The sequence below is a fragment of the Eurosta solidaginis genome, chromosome 4, assembly GCF_040869045.1.
Source record: "Eurosta solidaginis isolate ZX-2024a chromosome 4, ASM4086904v1, whole genome shotgun sequence".
Taxonomy (NCBI): Eukaryota; Metazoa; Arthropoda; class Insecta; order Diptera; family Tephritidae; genus Eurosta; species Eurosta solidaginis.
The window spans coordinates 234,193,874-234,220,160 of NC_090322.1; the positions used below are offsets into that span (position 1 = coordinate 234,193,874).

The 26,287-nt window shown below is 36.7% G+C and overlaps 1 protein-coding gene across 3 annotated transcripts; it reads left to right on the forward strand.

Moving 5' to 3' along the window:
* The first annotated feature begins 1,070 nt into the window (after positions 1–1,070).
* On the forward strand, positions 1,071–18,019 carry LOC137251079 (scoloptoxin SSD14). Of its 3 annotated transcripts, XR_010953157.1 has the most exons (7): positions 1,071–1,343; positions 1,421–2,267; positions 2,322–2,518; positions 8,121–8,569; positions 17,707–17,794; positions 17,859–17,907; positions 17,999–18,019. XR_010953157.1 is itself a non-coding variant. In XM_067785050.1 (5 exons), exons 1-5 carry the CDS (start codon positions 1,132–1,134, stop codon positions 17,730–17,732), a joined length of 1,731 nt encoding a protein of 576 aa, XP_067641151.1. In that variant the 5' UTR covers positions 1,071–1,131; the 3' UTR covers positions 17,733–17,851. The 3 variants fall into 3 exon arrangements, 2 of the variants coding, with proteins under 2 accessions (XP_067641151.1, XP_067641150.1); XM_067785050.1 differs by lacking the exons at positions 17,859–17,907; positions 17,999–18,019 and having other exon boundaries at positions 17,707–17,851; XM_067785049.1 differs by lacking the exons at positions 17,707–17,794; positions 17,859–17,907; positions 17,999–18,019 and having other exon boundaries at positions 8,121–8,874.
* The last annotated feature ends 8,268 nt before the right edge of the window (positions 18,020–26,287 follow it).

Here is a 26,287-nt window from a genome sequence, read left to right on the forward strand (position 1 = left end):
ACGCTTACACTTACCATACGGTTACATTCTGGATTCCCCCATGCCGTGCACAGATATTTTTACACAACAAAAACAAATTAACTGCTTTTACAGGGTGCAATGTTCAAAATGTTAGGGAGAATTTCATTTAATGCGCATTAAGCTGGGTTGATTTGCATGGACGAAAGTTAACCCATATCGCGCCATTGATTTTTCGATAGGTTTTGGGCTCAGGAAAAAAAATTTCCACTAAACATACCCAAAAAAATAATTTTCGAGCCTGCATAATTTGAGTTTTTTGACTTGTTCTTGTTTGAGGTTTTTGAGTTCTTTGATTTATATGGTTTTTTTCATGCCCTATTTAAAAAATTTTCACTTGATTTTAAAATGTTCATGTATACCCTGTCCGACTCAAATTTGGCCGCTAAAAACTTTAGCGATAACAGTTTTTTAAAAAAAAAAATAAATATTTTTTGGGTTTAGCGGAGCGTTTTGGTGAAAAATTTAAATTAAATTAAATTAAAAAATCGATTTCGACCAAAACAAGTCCCAAAAACCAAACAAAAATTTTTTCTTTTAAAACTGTTAATGCCAACGTTTTGACCGCATAATTTTAAGTGAGATAGGAACTATGAGACAAATTCGTTTTCATCGGCAACACTTTTGCATGTTTCTGAACAAACCCTTAAAAGAAATGGCGAAAAAATTAATTTTTTCACCAAAACAAAATTTTTTTTTTCAAAAAACTGTTATCGCCAAAGTTTTTAGCGGATAATTTTGAGTCGGCCAGGGTATACATGAAAATTTTAAAATCAAATGAAAATTTTTTAAGTTGGTCATGAAATAAAACTTAAAAATCAAAGAAAAAAAGTCAAAAAACTCAAATTTTGCAGGCCCGAAAATTTTTTTTTGGGTATGCTTAGTGGAACTTTTTTTCCTGAGCCCAAAACCTATCGAAAAATCGATGGCGCGATATAGGTTAATAAATCGACCCAGCTTAATGCGCATGTCAAACAAATGTCAGGATATTTTTTCATATCCTTATTTGACATTAGCTGCCTTCTCATGGCACCGTGACAAATTAAAAATTGTTAAGGAAATTATTTGTCCAGTTAGCAGTATTGCACAGTAATTAGTAATCACGTTGTAGTGATGAATTTAATGCACGGAATTGTTATTATTTTAAGTGCCATTATGTTTCTTTATTACAAACTGTACACACAACGAAATTCAGCGTTACAAAATATTCATGTGCTACGACCACCAAATCCTGAAACACCACAGCCACCCTCATTTTCACCGCTGCACGAATATGAAAATGGGGCGGTGTGTTCGGATAGTGATGTTTGCAGTAGGATTGGAAGGTGGCTGAATAATGCACGTACTCCCATTAATCTGTGCGAAGTTTTAAGTCTTAGTCCTTTTATTTTTCTCTTTCCAGAGATATAATGCAAAAGTCGGCTGGAAGCGCTGTCGATGCTGTCATTGCTACGCTCTTCTGCAATGGTCTACTGGCCATGCAGAGTATGGGACCTGGTGGTGGGGTCATCATGAATATTTACTCAGCTCATGAGCAACGTACCTACAGCATATTGAGTAGAGAGCGAGCGCCATTCAACTTTAAGCTACCAAATAATAATGTTAGCACGATTTTCTATTCTGCTTTGGGTATTGCAGTGCCTGCTGAAATAGCTGGCTATGCGGTAGCTCATCAACATTTTGGCAAATTACCATGGCATCAATTGGTTGAACCAACTACTAAATTATGTCATAACGGTTATATGCTAACCAAACATCAACGCGATGCGGCATACATTAATGGACGAGTGCTCCAAGAGAATGAGGTTTTGCGTAAAATGCTCATTGATCCAGCTACGGGCGAAGTGTATAGAACGGGTGCACATGTGCGGCCACCGCAGGTGCTGTGTCGCACTTATGAAGATTTAGCGCGTAATGGACCAATGGATTTTTATCATGGTAAATTAATGGAAAAAGTTATCGCAGATTTACGTGAGATCGGAAGCCCAATCGATGAATTGGATATGCGAAATATAACAGCTGAATTAGTACTCGCACCCAAAGTCAACCTAGGTCCATACACATTACATTTTACGCCACCACCTGGTAGTGGTTATATCGTTGGGTTTGTTATGAATATTTTACAGAAGTTTAGCGAAGAATTCGCGCAAGCAAAAGATATCGATGCCAGTGGACTACATCGCATTGTTGAAGCGCTTAAATTTGGTTTTGTCGAACGTTGGAAGCTGGTTGTGGAAGTGAATGAAGAGGTGCATAAAGTCAAGTTTAGTAATCCATTTAAATATAATTTTATTATGTTGCAGGAACTTGACATTCTCACAAATACAACGTACGCTCGGCATCTGGCCTATCTAATTGACGAGGCACGCACTTTCAGCGATGCCACAAGTTATGGCGCTTCTGAAGATCTAATCACACGCACAGAGCATGGTACAGCGCACATTTCGGTGCTGGCGCCAAATGGTGATGCTGTAGCTGCAACAAGCTCAATCAACTTTTAGTATGTACCCTTTTTATACTCAGTAACTATTGCTAGTGTGTTGGGTATTGTCGTTGTTATTAAGCGTCTTAATTAATAAATAACTAAAAAGATTATCGAAAATAAAGATGTTGCAGGCGCAAACTTCGGTGGAAAGCAGCGGAGCGTAACAAAATTCTAGTAGGTCATTTTCACCACCACCAAAAACTTTAACACAATTTTTAACATAATTTAAGCACAGAAATACACTGATTGGAGTTTTAGAGAGTAAAAGTTAAAATTCTTAACACATTACCTGAATAAAAAGTGTACAAATAATTATTAAATAACAAATACAACATCTTTATTTTCGATAATCGTTGATAACTGTAAGTTAGTTTGCTGTTTGGTGGAGCGACTCCAAATTGATTTCTTACCACAACACGTAAATGAATATTGAAAAGTCAAAACAGATACCATCGCCCAGTTTATACATCTAATTGATATTGAATATTGGAAAATCTTTTCAGACTTATCATGTTTGAGTTTTGAAAATTTTCAATAATGGATTTTCAAGCGATTTTATTTTAATATCGCAGTGCAGTGGATGACCGCACTGTAGGTGCTCCACCACTTCCACCATTTCCTCCGCCTCTGGCAGATTGCCCATAAAGTCCGAAAACCGCTCCTAGATTAAATAATTCCCTTCTTTAAACTTATTAATCGCCTCTTCAACTGAGTGCTGCGAGATTCGATATCTAATGAGACATAAGAAAGCAAGACCTAATGAAACATTTGATGCCTCTCTTACGGTTCCCCCATAAATTCAAAAACAAAAATTCAGAAACCCATTTTTTTAGAAAACATTAGCCAGAACCCTTTTTCAGAAAGTCAAAATTCGGAATTCAAATTTCAGAAGTAAAATGTCAGAAGTCAAAATTCAGAAGTAATCAGACAGCAAAAAAACATTAAATTTTGCGCAAAATTTTATGTTTTTTTGCTGTCTGATTACTTTCTGAATTTTGACTTCTGAAATTTTACTTCTGAATTTTTTTTCAGCATGGAACACAGCAACGTCAAAGAAGGCGTTATATTCAATCGAATTATGGAATATGTATAATATCACCAAATTGGGTGAAGTCCGTACAAATATTTCCATCGAAAGGTGGCACAACGTCATTCTAAGTGCGTTTTGGACACACCCTAATATATTTAATTGCTTAAATAAAATAATAAACGAACAGGCAATAATAGAAACAAAACAGCAATATTCAGCTCGAGGTGAACCATATCGAAAACGCAAGAAAAAATATAAAGACTTCGTTTTTTAATATTGTAAATTCAAAAGATCGCGGGTTCGAATAGAGCTCAAGGCCTAAAAATAATTATTTTATCATTATTATTGTTATGATACATTTTTTCTTAATTGAAACAACAAACATTGTTAATACATCCCAGAGCACGGGGAAAAAGTGTCAATAAAATATGACACTATGTACCATTGCCATGAAACAAGTCCAATTTTCACATCCATTGTGCAACAGATGTCGCAGTGCTGTGAATATCAATTGGTAAGAACCAGAATAGAAGTAGAAATAATGAAGACAAACAAACAACCGCCGTGATAGCTGAATGGTTATAGACGAGGCGCCTAAACGTTGCCGATGAAGGAATTTAGCAGTGCCCGAAATGGATCTATACAACGAGCTTTGGCAGTTGTCTAAATTTTTTTCTTTCTTCTATTCTAATTTAAAATTTTTTCAATTAAGAAAAAATTTATCATAACAATAATAATGATAAAAAATTATTGTTAGGCCTTGAGCTCGATTCGAACCCGCGATCTTACAAATCAGTAGGCCGATATAACAACAAAAATTGTAAATTCATTTGAAAAAGAAAAACGCGAAAAAATGAATTAATTACATCATCGTACAGGTCTAAAAGTAGGATATGTAGCAGCACGCACATACACAGCCACGCTCACCTGATAAAATGCTTGTTCTTGTGCGTTTTTTTTTGCGGGCTATTTGGCACTGTTGTACTTCTTAGGTCCAAGAAAAGTTTAGTACCTGCTAACAAAAACTGGGTAAAATTTTTATTGTAAAATTACAAAGAAATATCCTTACTTACTTTCAAATGAGCACTTAATTACATCTCTCTTTCAAATCCATATGTTTTGAACAATTTTAATTAACAAATTGTGATACTTTATTACCGGAGACGATATACATAATTCCTTCCAAATAAATAAACGTTTTTGAATTTTGAGAAAAATTTTATGTTTTTTCTGTCGTCTAATTACTTTCTGAATTTTGACTTCTGAATTTTGCCTTCTGAAATTTGGCTTGTGAAAAATGAGTACTGAAATTAGATTTCTGAGATTTGACTTCTGAGTTTTGACCTCTGAATTTTGTCTTTCTGAAAAAAGGGTTCTGACTAATGTTTTCCGAAAAAATGTGTTTCTGAATTTTTGCTTTCTGAATTTATGGAGGGCACCCTCTCTTAGATTGGGCAGCATAAAACTTCTTTATTTCGATATCTGATATTCGCTACGGCTGAGCGCACGCAGAAGAAATGGGTGATGGTTTCTTTGCAACATTCATGGCCATGATTCCTGCACATTGAAAGGGATTTAAATTTTTTTACAGGTAGGTCCAATGGCCTACGGTCCTATAAATGTGGCAGTGACTTAAAATTTTTATTTCTGATCTAGACAGTAACATCTCTATTAAAATTTTTCTCGTAATTAGGCAATAATTGTTTGGTGATCTCACAGCTGTATGTAGCCTTTTGATGCAAGTTTATGATGCATCGTGACTGCCTCAGTGATGTCTAACAATATGCCGGCCTTTGATAGTTTATCCGCTTTCTCAACGCCGTCATTATTACTGGGATTGGGTGCCGTAATAAGTACCATAGTCGTTACAATCATACGACCAACTGCAGGATTCCCTAACATGAATCGATTGACCACCTCTGAATTAGTAACATCGTATGGAAGATACTAGCTGATTTTGGGAGACGGATGAATAGTGCGAATTTTAACGGTTCGGGGAAGACGACCGTCCATTTTGGACCCGGGTGTGTAAATTGAGATGGTCAAGTTCAAAATGGATGAAATGTATTCCGCTGTTTCATCCCCATTCATAATGCTTCTGCAGGTGTTGTTTTTTAACCATAAAAACGGTCCGCGAAGATTTACACAGTGTAACAGTTGTGGGTAGTCTTTTGCCAAATTGAGTCCGGAACACTCTGATATTATCATCTCTTGATGCTATGCCCACTGTCAAGAGAACGATTTTTTTATCCCTCGAACGGAATGGAAAAACCCTTTTCAGTCGGTGGCATGTTGCTCATGACGTTTCTGAACCTTTACAGTGCACACAAGCAGTTCTTGTATCTTGCCTTGCTTATTACTCAAATAGGTCGTCTCTAATGGTTTCTAAGAAGGTTCCCGCACTTACGTGGAGTTTCTACAAACAACTGGTGGCCGCCGTGGTGTGATGGTAGCGTGCTCCGCCTGCCACACCGAAGATCCTGGGTTCACTCCCCGGGCAAAGCAACATAAAATGTTGGAAACAAGTTTGTTCAATTAGAAGAAAATTCGAGTTAGCATAAAACAAGTAGGTCCCGTCCCGCCAATTTGTAGGGAAAAATTAAAAGGAGCACGAGGCAAATTGGAAGGGAAGCTCGGCCTAAAATCCCTTTGGAGGTTATCGCGCCTTACATTTATTTATTTTAGTTCGAGATAATCCATTCATGGATAGATGGGGCTTGACATAGGAAATTAAGGTAGCAGTCCGTTGATTCCACCAAGAGCGTGGCGTTGACTTTTACGGTTCGTGCGTAAAACATTGAACGACAATGAATAAAGCTCTTTCTAAGTGCGTCAGACACCAGTACAAAATGACAGATCCCTTCTAGACTCTGAGGTCTACAAAAAAAGCTAATTATGTAGGTGTGAAGGCCGAACACACACCTAAATAAAACAACATTAAAAAGGAGATCAGTATCAAACAAACTGCAACAGATCGTGACCGTCGTTAGTTTGTGAGTATTGTCTTAATATTTCAAAGGCAATAATGCGCAAACTAAGAAGGGTCATATCCGATTGTTGGTTTGGCGGCTACTTATCTATTTGTGCTATTTCGCTTTCATTTAAGTATGCATCATTAATATTCTCACAGGCAGCTTTTCTTGTTATTGCGCGCAGCTTTACGCGCTTAAAATATACCTGTCGTAGGCATGGCTGTCGTAAGAGGCTACAAAAATGTGCAAACCCAGAAGGTTCAATGAAGTCATATCAAATCGTGCCTGAGATGGTCGAGTTAAAAAAAAAAAATAAATATAAAGTGCGATAACCTCCGAAGAGATTCAAGGCAGAGCTTCTCTTCCAATTTGCGTCGTGCTCTTCTTGATTTTCCCTACAAATTGGCCGCACGGGACCTACATGATTTATGCCGACTCCGAACGGCATCTGCAAGGCAGATGAGTTTTCACTGAGAGCTTTTCATGGCAGAAATACAGCCGGAGCGCTTGCCAAACACTGCCGAGGGGCGACCCTGCTTAGAAAAATTTTCTTCTAATTGAAAAACCTTATTTCTATAATTTTGATCTTGCTTTGCCCGGGGTGTGAACCCAGGGCATACGGTGTGGGAGGCGGAGCACGCTACCATCAGACCACGGTGGCCGCCAACGATGGTCGAGTTAGTAGCTTAATAATGATAAGTTCCGGAACGAACAGGCTCAATATCCGGCAAACAGCCATTATCATTGATAACGCCATTGCTCCAATTATTACAAAATTAGCCCACTTTATATAACAGATAAGGCTTTATACAGCATATGAACTAATAAGACCTTACCAGCGCAGCTTCGGACCTGGTAAGTCTCCTTTCGGGTAGACCTTAACGGTACAACCAATTCTATAGAAGACTCACCATAAGATATGCCTGCATGTTACTGAAATTGACTTCCTTGCAATATCAGTTACTAAAACAGGATTTGGAAGGACCTATCCGGGCATTGGAATCAAAATGGAGTAACAGAAAAGGAAAGACCCGATTAAGTTTGCAAGAAAGGGTGGACGAAGATTTCATTTCACTTGATATTACGTATAGGCATCCAATATTGTCTTAACGGTTAAAGGTCAATAAAGATAGTCTTAGCTTAATCTCGGTTTGGCTTCAACAAAACTTAGATTACTTCAGTTGTATTAAAAATAAATGTAAGGCGCGATAACCTCCGAAGAGATCTAAGGCCGAGCTTCTCTTCCAATTTGCGTCGTGCTCCTCTAGATTTTCCCTACAAATTGGCCGGACGGGACCTACATGTTTTATGCCGACTCCGAACGGCATCTGCAAAGCAGATGAGTTTTCACTGAGAGCTTTTCATGGCAGAAATACACCCGTAGTGCTTGCCAAACACTGCCGATGGGCGACCCCACTTAGAAAAATTTTCTTCTAATTGAAAAATCTTATTTCTAAAATTTTGATGTTTCTCTGCCCGGGAGTTGAACCCAGGGCATACAGTGTGATAGGCGGAGCACGCTACCATCTCACCACGGTGGCCGCCAGTTAGTTGTATTACCTAAGTAAATTTTAAAAATAATAATAAATATATATTTTTCATTTCCTAATTACAGTTTTGGCTGTGGCAAGATAGGCAAACGCACAGGACTGATTTTCAATAATGCCATCTCCGACTTTACCATAGATGGACTACAAAATTACTTCGATCTGCCAAATATGCCTCATACGAATCGCGTAAAACCGGGCACATCTCCCATGTCATCGATGAGTCCCATTATAGTTACAGATCGTAATGGTGAAGTGCGTTTGGTCACAGGTGCTGCTGGCGGCACAAAAATTATATCCGTTTTAGTTCATTTGCTCGTGCGTATACTCTGGTTGGAGCAAAATATTAAACAAGCTATCGATGCACCGCGTTTCCATCATCAATTAGAACCGAATATTTTAGAATATGAATATGGTATCTTACAGAGTGTTATTACCGCCTTAGAGGCTAAAGGGCATCAAACCAAACGTTACAGGGAGCGCGGTTCGGCTGTTTGTGGGATTGAAAAACTTCGGGGTAAAGTTTTTGGTAATGCGGATTATCGCAAGGAAGGTGATGTTATCGGTTTTTAAAGTTTGGGGAAAATAAAATATCGATTAGTAATTTTTGCCTTAATATTGTTAACGTCATATAAGTTTATAGTTAGTCAAACAGTAAATTTAGAAAATATGTAAGCGAAAACTAGTAAAGGTATTATTCATTAAAATATCAGAGCTTCAATCTTTATTAAAATTTTAAATTAGAAATAACTTTTCAAAAATTTTAAATAATATTGTGATATTCGATTAAAAAAAAAAAAACAAGTTCGAAATAAATATTAATACAAACCCAGCCAGCATTTTTTGAAAAAATTGATCAAAAAATATTTAAATATCATACCGCAAGATGATTAAAAACGTTCAAATTTAAAAGAATTTTCTGTTCGAAAATTAACGTATCGTCGGGAGAAAAATGTACCATAAATGTGATTATTCTTGAATAATCATTTAGATTCCTATTTCAAAACGCTTTTTATTCATATTTGATAACATTGTAAAATTGAGCTTTAATAGTTTTAGAGTAGTATTTGACTGCTTTTCAAAGTCATTTTCTGATCATATTCGTGAATATATTTCAATCGTTTTGGTTGAGATTTTTGAATGCCACTATAATGCATTTATTCTTTATATCTCATTCAAAATATGATACTACATAATAATCTTATTTCATCAGGGGAAAAAAGCATGCGAAAGTGAGCTATTCGAACCACAGGTAACTCGCAAACAAACTTGACCGATATACACCTACGACTACAACATCCAACATCAGCATTATCGTCTGCATCTTAAAATACGGATGCGATACGGGATGTTGAAGCCGTATCCAGGTATGTATGTCAAGATAGTTTCGCTTACCTGGGGTTCAAATAGCTCACAACCTATGTATTGTCCAATCATTATGTATTTTCTGGGTAGCTGAAGGGGAGAAATGGTTGGGGAAATCTTCGTTCACGAGCAGCATTACATTATTTTTGTCTTGAAGAATATCTTTTGCATAAATAGTAAAATTTTTATATATTTTTTCTTAGCTTCATGATTGAAAAAATATGTGTATGTGAAAAAAATATAATTTTTAATGAAAAGTAAAATTTCAATAAGTATAAAATTCATTATTCAGTCAACAAATATATTCATAAAAGATTCAGAAAGCAGAATGAAAAATGATTATAAATTGTTGATCACCTAAAGCAAACACATTTGATTCAAAAATGATTCCAAAATGTGATCGAAAAATGCTTTTTAGCTTTTCATCATCAAAACTATTCATATTTGATTATTTCTTTTGTTCAATTGTATGATAACTCATTATTTAGTCAGAAAGAGTAATCAAATTGTATTGATATGTAGGGAAATTCAAAATTGAATCACCTAAATGCTGAGTGGGAATGTGCCGAATACTTAGATAATACCCTCCATTAAAATAATGAAAATCAATTAAAATAACATTATAATTATGTAGCTCAAATATAGTTATATTTAAAATGAGTAGATGGGGATTTCCTCTCCGTTTAACCCTCTATTCTGTAGTTCCATTCATACGCGGGCGGTTAAGAGTTAGCGATGATGCGAAGCGCAATATTTAGCTATACGTGTCTTCACCCCGACTGTCAACACATTGCACGTTAATCGATTCCTACTGACGAAACGCGTGAGATGAACTCGACGGTTCGAGGTAATCATAATATTCGAAAGGACCCTCCAAAACCATCGGAAACTGTCTTTATTGCGACTAAAACAACGTAATATAAGAAACAGGGCTATACTGATATAACAGCTCTTACTCGGATGAAATCGGATAAAACGAACGTTCGTTACGTAATTGAAAATGTGGTAAACAAAAAAAATTTCTGTCGTTAACAATCACTTTAAATATCTGAAGGTATAGCAAAGCTCTTACCAAATGTGCCTCTCTGCTTTGGTTGGAAGAGCCATACTGGCTGAGCCATAAGTTTGACAAATGTCAACGTTTGTCTAACATCCATATTTATACTCAGCTGAGCAGAGCTCACAGAGTATATTAATTTTGTTCGCATAACGGTACCCCGCAACGGCATAAACCAATAGAGATAGATATAGACTTCTATATATCAAAATGATGTGGGCGAAAAAATAAATTCATTTAGCCATGTCCGTCCGTCCGTCCGTCTGTCCGTAAACACTATAACTTCAGTAAATTTTGAGGTATCTTAATGAAATTTGGTATGTAGGTTCCTGCGCACTCAATTGCGATAATTCATTACCAAAGACGGATAAAGCGATGAAACTTGGTTGGTGGGTTGACCTTATGACGCAGAATAAAAAATTAGTAAAATTTTGGACAATAGGCGTGGCACGGCCCACTTTTAAAAGAAGTAATTTATAAGTTTTGCAAGCTGTAATTTGGCAGCTGAGTATGTAATTTTCGGACAATAGGCGTGGCACCGCCCACTTTTAAAAGTAGGTAATTTAAAAGTTTCGGTTACACCCGAACTTAGCCTTCCTTACTTGTTTTTGTTTAATACTGTATCGGCGGTATTCATTCATTGTATAACTAAAAGCTAGAAAACAATTAGGTAAGTCCTAGGTACTAGTCATCACTATTGATAGTCAACCGCTCATATCTTTACAAATGATATTTTCATTTATGGATAAGTAAGACCAACTGAACCTTAATTAGGTTATGCTACGCCTCACGGTTTAGAAATTCCACGCGCCTAACGCCCAAGGCGTTGAGGAGTGTGATGACTAGTACCTAGCACCTTCCTAATTATTTTGTAGCTTTTAATGTTATTATTGCTTAAGGTAAGTATTGTTCTCAATAGAACCGTTTAACTAGAATTTTCTTTTTCTTATTTTATTTCCAAATTTTTATATAATTGCCTATTATTTACCAAAATTTCTCTTACAAAAATTTAACGTGCTCCAATGATTTTGACGTCAATGCTACTGGGACTTGAATTTTTTACTTAAATTTGACTTACAAAATTTTAACTTATATGCACCAAAGTATTCTGATGTCTACCGGACTGTATGTAATATTTGTTCCAAACATAAGCCAAATCGGACCACAAATACGAGTTTTTCGAATATCTCAATCCTGGCGGCACATATCGTGAATCTTTTTTATAAAGCGAATTCTATTCTTGTAATTTTTGTTCCAAATATGAGCCAAATCGTACCATAAGTACGATTTTTTCGAATATCTCAATCCTTCGTCACCTGCTGCGATTATTTCATAGCCGCTTTCAATTCCTGTATGTAATATGTGTTCAAAATATGTCCAAATACGTCTACAAATACGATTTTTTTGATTATCTCGATTCTTGCGCCACCTGGCGGCGATTTTTTTCATGGGTCGCTTTCTACATCTGTGTGTAATATGTGTTCCAAATATGAGCCAAACCGGAATAAAAATACGATTTTTTGAAAAATATCGATCCATACGCCACTTAACGGAATTTTTTTTATTGCATTGCTTTCGAGTTCTGAACAATATTCCAAGATTCAAGCTTGTAGCTTATCGGGAACTTACATACATTTCAATTACAAAATTCGTAAACAACGCTACACAGAGTCAAGCTAAATAAAACCGTTTATAAAAGATAATTTTCGATCAGGTTCGCCCGAAGCAAACCGAAATTTTGCAGAAGTTCGGTCATTCCTTATTGTAAAACAAATTAACCCTTTTTTCTACTTTCCTTGTTACAAAATCCATTTACCTTAATTAACGATTAAATCCACGCCTTTTCAAATCAATTAAGGTAAGTTTGTATCAATATTAGGTATGAAAACCAACTGATTATATGTGATTTCACAATTTGGTAGAGCATTAGTAAAGTACACTTTAACGGTATAAGAGCTTCAAGAAAATATTGGTAACAATTAAAAAACTAAACTAAAGCAATGGCCAGGATACCAAATAAATGCAACAAAAAAATTGCGCAAAACCATAAACGCATGAGAATTGTGAAAATTATTGGCACCTACATTGAAAAATTTATGCGACAAACTGATTTACAGGGATTGAGATATGTTGGCAATCCCCATCTAGCGTTATGGGAAAGGTAAGGTACATAATTATTTGATAGCCCATGTCATTGAAGACTGAAGCGAGTATTGGAGATGTAGGCAGTAAAACATATGGCGATGTAAGCAGTACCGCGAGCATTATCCATTTTTGTCAGGAAAGGTATGCTTGGACGTGTTTAACTTAGCAAGCTCGTATGCAGTACAGTTTTTCCGAATGTCGTGTATCCCATGTAAGGACTACACGGCTCTGTTGGGCCATCTTCTAAAGAGTATAAGTAAGAGTCAAGGAATCGTCGGCGTATATGGACAGCGAAGCACCGGTCCGACTCCACCCAATCATTCCTGCTGGAAGTATTTACCACGAAGTTTGCTTAGTCTGCAACTAATGTGGTTGCACAGCAGTCCATGCTTCGAGGAAGAAAACTATAATTGCTTATTATACTAAAGTCTCATGTATATCTAGTAGTTGACTCTCTTAAGCGTTGATCTGACGCTGCCAACGCTCGGCATGCTTCTGAGTCTAGAATGATCGGAGTATCTTCGCTTGGCGTTGTTCTTAGAGTGTCACTAATGCTACTAGATAGATGACCACTTCCGAACACCATTTAAATCCGGTAAGTTTACCGGTTATATTATGTATCATTTAGGTATGAGACAAGCTCCACTTAATCGAAATTGAAGCTGAGTCACACAAAAAGTTTGAGGGCATTTGCTTCTGTAAGAAATAGCTTGGCCATCAGTTTGAATTTTCCCGTCCCCAACTTGTACCTCCATAAAACGAGTTTACTGTTAGGTTCCATAGAAGCGGGGACAAAGCGTGTTATAACACACTTACTTTCCCACTAGGAACGTTTTTATACCCGACTAGCTATGCCGTTGTTAATAGCATTTGGGCTTATGTTGTTGACCCTCAATTTCTAGGAAGGTCACAAGACAATAATCCTTTTCGACCAAGGATGTTTCAATAATAGAAACTACGCTGTGAAGCGCAGTTCCAATTGATTTAACTTTGATGAACGCATATTGATAGCTATGTCGTTTGGCTCGTAGTGATTGAGAGGCGTGGTTTTAAAAGCCTATACAAAATATTCCCGCTGAAAACCAACTGATTATATGTGATTTCAGAATTTGTTAGAGCATTAGTAAAGTAGACTTTAACGGTATAAGAGCTTCAAGAAAATAGCGGTAACAATTAAAAAACTAGACTAAAGCAATGGCCAGGATACTAAATAAATGCAACAAAAAAATTGCGCAAAACCATAAACGCATGAGAATTGTGAAAATTATTGGCACCTGAAAAGTTTACGCGACAAACTGATTTACAGGGATTGAGTTATGTTGGCAATCCCCATCTAGCGTTATGGGAAAGGTACGGTACATAAATATTTGATAGCCTATGTTATTGAAGATTGAAGGGAGTATTGGAGATGTAGGCAGTAAAACATTTGACGATGTAAGCGGTACCGCAAGCCTTACCAATTTTTGTGAGGAAAGGTTTGCTTGGACGTGTTTAACCTAGCAAGCTCATCTGCAGTACAGTTTTCTCCAATGTCGTGTATCCCATGTAAGGAGTACACGGCTCTGTTAGACCATCTTCTAAAGAGTATAAGTAAGAGTCAAGGAATTTGGTCACGTTTGAGTGTTGCTAGAAATGAAAATTTTCTTGACGATAACTTAGAATCGTCGGTGTATATGGACAGCGAAGCACCAGTCCGACTCCACCCAATAATTCCTGCCGGAAGTATTTACCACGAAGTTGCTGTATCTGCAACTCTTGTGATTGCACAGCAGTATATGCTTCGAGGAAGAAAACTATAATTGTTTATTATACTAAAGTCTCATGTAGTTCTAGTAGTTGACTCTCTTAAGCGTAGAGCTGACGCTACAAACGCTCCGCATGCTTCTGAGTCAAGAATGATCGGAGTAGCTTCGCTTGGCGTTGTTCTCAGAGTGTCACAAATGCTACTAGATTGATGACCATTTCCGAACACCATTTAATTCCTGAAAGTTTACCGGTGGTGTTATGTATCATTTAGGTATAAGACAAGTTCCACTTAATCGTAATTTACGCTGAGTCACGAAAAAAGAAATAGCTTGGTCATCCGCTACAATTTTTCAGTCCCCAACTTGTACCTCCTTAAAACGTGTTTACTGTTAGGTTCAATAGAAGCGGGGAAAGAACAGCGCCCCGTGGTGGCCCTTTTTGACAAAGCGTTTTATAACACACTTACTTTCTCACTGGGAACGTTTTTACACCCAGATTAGCTATGGCGTTGTTAACGGCATTTGGGCTTATGCTGTTGACCCTCAATTTCTAGGAAGGTCACAAGACAATAATCCTTTTCGACCAAGGACATTTCAATAATAGAAACTACGCTGTGAAGCGCAGTTCAAATTGATTTAACTTTCATGTACGCATATTGATAGCTATCTCGTTTGGCTCGTAGTGATTAAGAGGTGTGGTTTTGAAAGCCTATACAAAATGTTATGGGCCGTATGCTGATGACTTTAATTTGCCTAGGAGTATGCGGTTTCTCAGGCTTATATTTTTAACATATCGCCTTTGTTGGCAGATTCACCTGATTTTCGCTACTTTCTCTATCTTCCAACAAACGAACTTTTCGTGTTGTTTAATTGGAAGCTATGGCACAGCACGCGTGATATCGGACAATCCTTAGTTTCGCCACATTTCATACGGCGTGCAGCTAGTGGGCCTACTAAGAATGAAATGTTTTAATTGCTTTCAGCGACATACGTTGTGCGTAAATGTGTCCGGTTTTCCCTTTTGTAAATAATAATAATAATAACAATAATTCTTAACGGTTTTACCCTTCAAAGCCCACCCAACCGACACGAGGGGCGCATCCGCATGACGTACGGATTTGTAGTTTTTGTTTGCCGAGTCGTTGGAAGGCAAGGATTTGTTAAGCGTACAAATCTAAAACTGAAAGAATTGTTAAACTCATCAGCTAAGTAAAACACCAGAAGTGTATGTTAAGTTCTACTGATATATATATATATATATATATATATATATATATATACACTAAGGGATACTATAATATCTAATCCGATACTAAGCAGTCACTTGTATCTACATAAACAAATCAATCATTAGGTCTACACATATGTATGTACATACAGCAGCGGAGAGGTATGCAATCATTAGCAAAGTAGTTTTCACACATACACATGCATATATCTGAGATACTCACAAAAGTATGCAATCATCGATGGAAGTATTACTCACATATACACGCGCTATATAACTATAAACGTGCATCTGTAGTTTATAGCTGGCAACTAAGTAGTAAATTCTAGAAGAAGAAACGCCTAGAAGTATGCGAACTAGACAGTAGAGAGTATAAAACGAGCGAAAGCTGAGTAAGAAGCAATCAGTTTGATTTAAGCGCCTATCAGTTGCGAAGTATAAGCGTTATTGTGGAGTATTTTCAAAGTAGTCTAATAAAGACCATTTTGCACTATTGAATATTGGAGTTGTTTATCCAACAATTTAGCGATACGAACATTAGTAGAAGGTGTAAAATAAGCGGAGTTTCCATAAATTCGTTACAAAATACATATATATATATTAGGGCGGTTCGATTTAAAAATCGCTCATTGCTCTGTGAAAATCGTATTCTAGGGATCAAAATAAGAAACTTTGCCGAAGGAACCATACCTCTAAAACGAATTCTGATGTCCCCCCCTTTGGGTCGAACTTTTGGGTAGGGGCAATTTCAATTCTACCTGCTGTGTCTTGTGGTGGCTTAAAAAAAACAATACAAGCAATTTTACGATCTGCAATTGTGTCACAGTTATACCTTCATTTTTTAAAACGGTTGAATAAAAGACCAACACAACTATGTTTACGACATGCAAATGCATCACAGTGACGCCTTGGTTTTTTTTTCAAAATTTGCCCCTACGACCCAAAGGGGGGGACATCAGAGGTATGGTTCCTTCGGCAAAGTTTCTTATTTTGATCCCTAGAATATGATTTTCATAGAGCAATGGACGATTTTCTTGCCTCCCCGTAAATGGACCCGGCCTAATATATATACTTTCACGAAGAGAGGAGAGAATAGATTGTTCAGTGCTAAAAGGTGATACCGTAGTATCAATTATTCTTGAGTAATAGTTATAATCCAGACACAGATTGCGGAAGGGCTCCTTTAATTCAAAATTGGTTTCAGGAAAAGAGGCTTAAAATGTCTAGTTGGAGAAAAAGGAATATTAAAGTAAACTTCGTTTAGTAAAATAGGACTAGAAACCAAGCCATTCACTCATTTTATTATAAAAACTACTGCAAGAATCTCTCTACGACTTGCAAGGGTGGGAGAATTAATAAGTTGATAACGCGGATCTAAATTATTGATCCATATTCTATTATTGGTACAACTAATGTTGTAAAAAGAGTTTTCGTAGCATAAGGATAGATAAATTCTTTACGAATGCTAAAAAACACCTCTAGCCTTATTAAATAAAAAAAAATAAATGTAAGGCGCGATAACCTCCGTAGAGATCTAAGGCCGAGCTTCTCTTCCAATTTGCGTCGTGCTCCTCTTGATTTTTCCCTACAAATTGGCCGGACGGGACCTACATGTTTTATGCCGACTCCGAACGGCATCTGCAAGGCAGATGAGTTTTCACTGAGAGCTTTTCATGGCAGAAATACAATCGGAGCGCTTGCCAGACACTGCCGAGGGGCGACCCCGCTTAGAAAAATTTTCTTCTAATTGAAAAATCTTATTTCTAAAATTTTGATGTTGCTTTGCCCGGGAGTTGAACCCAGGGCATACGGAGTGATAGGCGGAGCACGCTACCATCACACCACGGTGGCCGCCTTATTGATAGTTGCATTATTATGAAGGTTTGAAACTAAGCTTGCTATCCATTGCAACCCCTAAGTGAACAAACTCATACACTTGCTCAAGATTATAATTTTGTATAGGAAGCTGGCTGCGCCTTTCTACTCGCCGACATATTTCTGTTTGGCTTGATTTGTTGGAACACAGATCACAGATTTGATACTAGCGTATATTTGTAAACAAACTTATATCGAAAACATATTCATCTTAATTAATTTATCTTCTCTTCGTGTAGGGCATATTTTCTCATTTGGTTTATAGCTTGCATATGCATAGCTATTGGTTTTAGCAACAACGTTTTTATACGCTGGGATACAACGCCTGTAATTATTGCTTTGGACAGTGAAACGACTTCTATAGAAACTATACCATTTCCTGCTATTACAGTTTGTAATATGAATCAACTTTTACGTAGCAAAATCGATTATTCGCCAAAGTGAGCTATTTCATTTGTTTTATTTTTTAATGAATCCTAACACTCTAATTTACATATGTACATATATTTGTGTATACATTTTCTATTATAGTCACTCACTTAGCTATGCCAGGACTTTAAAGATATGCTTGCAAGCTTTCGATTATAGTCACTTCGATGATTTGAAGCCTTTCTCAAAGGATGACACTTTCGCGAATTTCATTTGGCAGGTGATGATCAATATTTCATACATGAATACATTGTTATATTTTAAGATCGTCTCGCTTTCTTTCAGAATGGACAATCTTGTGATGATTTGATTGTATATTGCCGTTATGGTGGTAATGAATATCGCTGTTCTGACCTTTTCAGGGAAGTGCTTGTGGATGAGGGCGTTTGTTGTGCCTTTAACATATTACATCCATCCTATTTGTATAAAGGAAAGTAAGTTGATAAATCAAAATATTTTTGACTTGCATCAGGATATGTTTAATATTGATTTAAAAGCTTTAAATGTTTTTTATTTTTTGTAATATTTTAGATATTTATTCGTTCGCGATTATACATCATCAATTGGTACGATACCAATCGATTGGAATGTGGAAACTGGATATGCTGATAATTTACCTTTATATTACTATCCGCGCCCTGTGCGTGGTAATTCAATCTTGAAATATTATTAAATTGAATCTTAACTTATCTAAACAATCTTTATCTAGGCGTTGGAATTTCTTTGGGGTTTACTTTTGTTCTCAATGCTAATATCAGTGAATATAGATGCTCTTCAACTTTAAGTACTGGGTTAAAGGTATTTATGTATGTATATAGTTATGTCAAGTAGCCTCCGGTATTAATTATTATAAAGTAAAATGAGAAGATTTACCAGCTTTGGGATTAAAACAATCGAGATGTAACCCCGCGACCAACAGAAAATGTTTCTTGCCAACAAGATAAAAATCAGGTCCTATAAATATCGCTTCAAACATATTCAAATACAGTAGCGAGCAGAAAACTGCAGTGGCAATTTTAAACAATTCTTGGCATTAAATATTTCTTTTTTTATTTCGATATTTTATAAAAAAAACTTCTATGAATTTTGTAACTGCAAGTTTGCAAACAAATCTCAAAACTATTTTCTAAAAAAACAAGTAAGGAAAGTTAAGTTCGGGTGTAACCGAACATTACATACTCAGTTGAGAGCTATGGTGACAACATAAGGGAAAATAACCATGTAGGAAAATGAACCGAGGGAAACCCTGGAATGTGTTCAAATGAAAGGTATTAAAGAGTATTTTGTGAGGGAGTTGGCCATAGTTCTATAGGTGGACGCCATTTAGGGATATAGCCATAAAGGTGGATCAGGGTTGACCCTAGAATTTGTTTGTACGATATGGGTATCAAATTAAAGGTGTTAATGAGTATTTTAAAAGGGAGTAATCCTTAGTTCCATAGGTGGACGCCGTTTCGAGATATCGCCATAAAGGTGGACCAGGGGTGACTCTATAATGCGTTTGCACGATATGGGTATCAAATGAAAGGTGTTAATGAGGGTTTTAAAATGGAGTGGTGGTTATTGTATAGGTGGTCGCATTTTCGAGATATCGCCATAAAGGTGGACCAGGGGTGCCCTAGAATTTGTTTGTACAATATGGGTATCAAAAGAAAGGTGTTAATGAGTATTTTAAAAGGGAGTAATCCTTAGTTCCATAGGTGGACGCCGTTTCGAGATATCGCCATAAAGGTTGAGCAGGGGTGACCCTAGAATTTGTTTGTACGATATGGGTATCAAAAGAAAGGTGTTAATGAGTATTTTAAAAGGGAGTGGGCCTTAGTTCTATAGGTGGACGCCGTTTCGAAATATCGCCATAAAGGTGGACCAGGGGTGACTCTAGAATTCGTTTGAGCAATATGGGTATCAAACGAAAGGAGTTAATGAGTATTTTAAAAGAAAGTGGGCCTTAGTTCTATAGGTGGACGGCTTTTCGAGGTATTGCAATAAAGGTGGACCAGGGGTGACTCTAGACTTTGTTTGATATGGGTATCAAATTAAAGGTATTAATGAGAGTTTTAAAAGGGAGTGGTGGTAGTTGTATATGTGAAGGCGTTTTCCAGATATCGCCCAAAATGTGGACCAGGGTGACCCAGAACATCATCTGTTGGACACCGCTAATTTATTTATATATGTAATACCTGCCAAGATTTTAAGGGTTTTTTATTTCGCCCTGCAGAACTTTTTCATTTTCATGCTTCTTAATATGATAGGTGTCACAACCATTTTATAAAGTTTTTTCTAAAGTTATATTTCGCGTCAATAAAACAATCCAATTACCTTACCATGTTTCATCCCTTTTTTCGTATTTGGTATAGAATTATGGCATTTTTTTCATTTTTCGTAATTTTCGATATCGAAAAAGTGGGCGTGGTCATAGTCGGATTTCGTTCATTTTTCATACCAAGGTAAAGTGAGTTCAAGTAAGCACGTGAAATAAGTTCATTAAAGATATGTCGATTTTTGCTCAAGTTATCGTGTTAACGGCCATGCGGAAGGACAGACGGACGACTGTGTATAAAAACTGGGCGTGGCATCAACCGATTTCGCCCATTTTCACAGAAAACAGTTAACGTCATAAAATCTACGCCCCTACCAAATTTCAAAAGGATTGGTTAATTTTTGTTCGACTTATGGCGTTACAAGTATCCTAGACAAATTAAATGAAAAAGGGCGGAGCCACGCCCATTTTGAAATTTTCTTTTATTTTTGTATTTTTTTGCACCATATCATTACTGGAGTTGAATGTTGACATAATTTACTTATAAACTGTAAAGATACTAAATTTTTTGTTGAAATTTTACTTTAAAAAAATTTTTTTCTTAAAAGTGGGCGTGGTCCTTCTCCGATTTTGCTAATTTTAATTAAGCGTATATATAGTAATAGGAGTAACGTTCTTGCCAAATTTCATCATGATATCTTCAACGACTGCCAAATTACAGCTTGCATAAATTTTAAATTACCTTCTTTTAAAAGTGGGCGGTGCCACGCCTATTGTCCAAAATTTTACTAATTTTCTATTCTGCGTCATAAGTTCAACTCATCTACCAAGTTTCGTTTCTTTATCTGTCTTTTGTAATGAATTATCGCACTTTATCGGTTTTTCGAAATTTTCGATATCGAAAAAGTGGGCGTGGTTATAGTCCGATATCGTTCATTTTAAATAGCGATCTGAGATGAGTGCTCAGGAACCTACATACCAAATTTCATCAAGATACCTCAAAATTTACTCAAGTTATCGTGTTAAAGGACGGACGGACGGACATGGCTCAATCAAGTTTTTTTTCGATCCTGATTATTTTGATATATGGAAGTCTATATCTATCTCGATTCCTTTATATATGTACAACCAACCGTTATCCAATCAAACTTAATATACTCTGTGAGCTCTGCTCAACTGAGTATAAAAATAGGAATACTTTTCTGTATTTAATTAGCGAGACATGCTGTTGTTGTAGCGATAAGGTTGCTACTCGAAGGCTTTGGGGAGTGTTATCGATGTGATGGTCCTTTGCCGGATACAGATCCGGTACGCCCCGGTACCACAGCACCATTAAGGTGCTGGCCCGACCATCTCGGGAACGATTTATGTGGCCACATTAAACCTTCAGGCCATCCCCTCCCTCCTCAACCCCAAGTTCCATAAGGAGCTTAGGGTCGCCAGAACCTCGTCTGTTAGTGAAACAGGATTCGCCGCGGATAGGTGAGGTTGACAATTGGGTTTGGAGAAGCTATATATTGCGCTGGCAACCTGCAGGGTTGCGCTACACAGCCCCTTGAATCTGGTATTTTAGTCGCCTCTTACGACAGGCATACCTACCGCGGGTATATTCTGACCCCCTCACCCGCTCATATTGCTTTATACAATTGTTATTGATATTAGAGAAAAACTGTAAAGTTTACAAACGGCGATGGTTACTAAAACATGTTTCTGAATTTCACTCCCTTATCAGCTAGCTTTTCGGGAGCTGAGTATCGAACTCAAATCTCCTACATTCATACTTTATATGTACTAGTGTAAAGGCAAATGCCTTTCAGCACTCAGCCATGAATGCCCCGCTGCTCGCTTTGCAATAGGTCTCTAAGTATTGCCTTTTTGTTGCTATTCCTTTTATTCACCATTAAGGTACATACTAATTCTATATCCTATCCTGTGTGGAATATTTATAGGCGAGCTTAGTAACATTGGATTTTTATAGTATTTTTTTTTATTAGTAGTACCTCCGCTGTTCACTACTATATCAATATTATCTGTATTTAATTAGCGAGACATGCAAATAGTGCTTTATACAATTGTTTTTGTTATTGATATTTATTTTTTTGTAGGGTTGCCACACAACGGTACCCATACATTTTTTTATTTTTGTATAGGGAAATCCATATGCCTTGCTAACCAAGTACATTTTTTTTTCAGGAAGCCACTATGATTAAATTTATTGATTTGATAAAATTCCACCTACCGCATCCTCAACAGCGGAAACCGGGTGCAAATTCAGCACAGTTTAGTATCTGTGTAGTTATTATCTTACTCCGAGATATCAACAAATATTCAATTTCCTAGTCTCTTAGTTCCGTTACCTAAAATCCGGAAAATGTTTCGAAGTTTTAACCTAACCCTTGTAACAGCACTTCCAGTCCAACATTCTCAAAGATCGATTCCAGAGACTTCCGCCGCAAAAAATATGAAAGGAAAGAAGTAAGCCCTCGCAAGAACTTAGCTGTCTTTATTTTTATAAGCTAGAAGTATAGTATGTTTTAGTTTTAATAAAAAATTTTTTGTTTTTTTGGTTACTGATAACCAAAAACAATTATTTAATTATTATAAATACATATTTTGGTTACCATAATAGTTATTTATAGTCACAATCCACCTTTGGTTGTTACAAAGATTGTTTATAGCCAAAAAAAAAAAAAAACTTTGGGTCATATTTATTGGTTATCATAACCTAAATCAAAAAGTTGTCTTCATAATTGTTCTTCACAAAAAATATCCCTATATATCATTCTTAATGGTTAAGTAAGCCCTTTAATTCCTTTCTCTTATAACTGTTATATCCCCGATTATAAGCTTACATATAAAGTTTTGTGAGTATAATTCAAAGGATTCTTATAATAATTCAAAGCCAAACTTAAACTTAAAATTCTTTGCCACTTATTTATTCAGTACCAACACATTCGCAGATAACTCGCGAATCATACGCAAGTTGTAACATGTGCTAAGCTCATACCCACCCTCATGCAAACCTCATGTAGTCGCCAGGCGACGGTCCAGTTCAGGAACTTTACATCAAAATCAAGAAGAATTATACTAGAGGTGTCGCAGGGTGTGCCTTTCCCCACTATTGTTTGACTTTTAAATATGGTAGCTTCCTTCCCTATCAGAATGGTAACTTCTTGGGTCCCTACGCCGATGACAGCACGATAATGGCAACAACTGCTAGTGCTCCCATTAATGAGATCTGCTAGAAAATTTCCAATTATCTCCCAAGTATTTCTAGTTTTTTCATCTCACGAAGTTTGGCACTATCATCGACCAAATCCTTGGCGGCCATATTTACAGATCGGGATACTGTAATAGGTTAAACTGTTACTTAGCTATAAGCAATGCCGACATAAATAAAGTATGTCTCGCACAAACCATCATTTCGATCGCAATGTGGAACAAACGCCTCTAGTACCCCTGTCTCTTTGGTCCAACCCTGTTGAAACTACAAGTTTCCTTGGACTCTTGTTGGAGGATGTTGGTGAAGATTTGTAAGTGATCGCAACATTTGGTTGTGACGAATCCCTGCAACAGCAACAACAAGCATTCAGTTTTCTTTCTGTGTTTCAGTCTTTGTAGTAGTAATGACAGTCACTTGCCTGAGAATATTGTGTGAACTGTGTACATGGTTAAGTTTGATAATTATGGATTTTTTTAGGCTAATTTCATGGTTCTTTTGGGTTCGTTTTGAGCTTCGGAGCTATTTTTCATCTAGTTTTAGGATAACTTCAATCATTGCGGTATTATTTCGCTTTAGTTTCCAGATTTTTTCAGAATGTTAATGGAATCGTTTCATGAATGTTTCATGATCAAATCCGGGGATGTTACGGGACTCTTTCGAAAATTTTCCACAGATTTCAGGATTACCTCGTAGATTGCTTCGGGGTCAAATCGGGATTCAGGATCTTTTCAGATTTATTTGCGAAATCAGGTCAAGATTATTTTCAATAATAACTTTAAAATAATTTTTGGATTATTTTAAACCAATGTCGGGACTACTTAGGGACCACTTCGAGCCTCTTTCGCTATACTTAACGGTAAAAGTAAAAACGTCACACTTAAGCTAAAATTGTATATTTTCACGGAAACAAAAAAAAAGTGAATGAAATAAACTTTGCTTTTTTTTTAAGTGCATTTTTATTCTACAACTCATTACATATGTATGTATAATCATACTTCAAAGTTTCCTTTGTGCTCTATGCGATATCATGGACTATACGTCTGCTGACTGCATTAGTTATTCATTGATAGAATCCGCCCTTTGGGCGCTCTTCACCTATTGGTTTTTTATGATCAAGGTATTTATTACCTTTACTGGGTGAAGGAGAATTTTGACGTGATTTACCTAATGGTTTTTTATGATTAAGGTATTTATTATCTTGACGGGGTGGAGAAGATTTTTGACGTGCTTTACCAGCGTCTTGATCTCCCGGGCTGCGTGGAGAATTTGGACGCCCTCTACTTGGTGAAATGTTACCATCAGCACTTTCCTCACCTTGTTGTTGTTCATCTTTTGAAGTGTCTTGCCGTCCCGGACGAGGTGGAGACTTTGAAACCTTTTTTTTATCTTCACCACTTATTACACGGTCAGCTAAAAGAGCAGCAACAGGACCACCTTGTGGTTTAAGGTGTTCCCTACGATGTTGAGAAGGATCATTTGCAAGGTCAGTTTGACGATCACTGTTAGATGAAACCTCATTCACAATCAACACTAAAGCCAGTAGAGCAGCTAGCAAAGTCGTAAAAGCTCTCATTTCTGTTTAGAGACAAACTTAATCACACTTATAAGACGTTAAATATACAGCTGGTGAAGGCTTGTCACCTAACGGTCCTTTTATACGAAAAAATATAACCCCAAATTTCATGCGCATATAAGAATTTACTTGGAAAAGATATAAACGTATTGAAATTTGTTTGTCTATTCATTAAGGCTGTTTATTTAAGATAGCAAGACAATGAGCGAAGTGAATAAAAAACTTAGCATTTGCTTTAAGTATATTTAGCTTTAATTTTAAAGTTGTTTTCTTACGATTTTCTGAAAACTGGAAGAAACAACGTTTTCTTATTTATATTTATTCACACGACACAATGGAAACTTTAATTAATATTTTGTTAGCAATTGTTTTGTTTGCTTTTTAATTCAATAAATAAAGGAATTACTAATAAACCTCCCATGGCAGCCAGATTTTATTTAGGTTTTAATAAACAAAATATTTGGTGAAGAGTAAGACCGTTAGCGTGTGACAAAGATCTATGCTCAGGCGCTAGCTAAGGATGAATTGAATTTTTAGGTAATCAATGGTCAAAGCTCACAAATATCAATTTTTCGCAAAATGTCTCGCTTTATCAGACTATCCTTCTTTACATTCTCCTAAAGTCTTGTCTGAACTCTGCTTTCATGAGGTCAACAGAAATGTTGTTACTGCGTGAAAAGCCCCCGGAATGTTTGAGTTTGTCGATATTGATATTTTTGGCCTGAACAAACGCGCTATGAGTTCTGCCTTGTCAGCATTAGATAAAGAACTAAAAAAGTGGGTCTTGCGGTAAATAGAGACAATACGAAGCACTTGCTTAATCCAAAATCGCCGTATTCGCGCCTTGGCAGTCACTTCACTGTTGACGGATGTAAATTCGAGACTGTAAAGGATTTAGTATATTTGGGAACCAGAATTAGCAGCAAAAACAATGTCACCTTAGAAATCAAACGAAGAATAACTCCTTCCAGCAAGTGCTACTTTGGACTGAGTGGGCAATTGAAAAGTAAATTCCTCTCTCCACGAACAAATATCACGGTCTACAAGTCGCACATCATACCTGTCGTGCTGAATAATGGACGGTGTTGAGGGAAGATGAGATGGCTCTTGAAATGTGCGAGTGAAAATTTCTCCGGAAGATTTATGGTCCTATCCGCGATGCTGAAGGCATGGAGGTATAATGAGCAGCTGTATGAACTTTACGCAGATATGACGATAGTGCAGCGAATTAAAACCCAAAGTCTTCGCTGGCTACGTCATGTTATGCGAATTGACGAAGACGCCCTGGCCAATAAAGAATTTCAGTTGACACCGCAGTTTGGAAGCAGAGGAAGG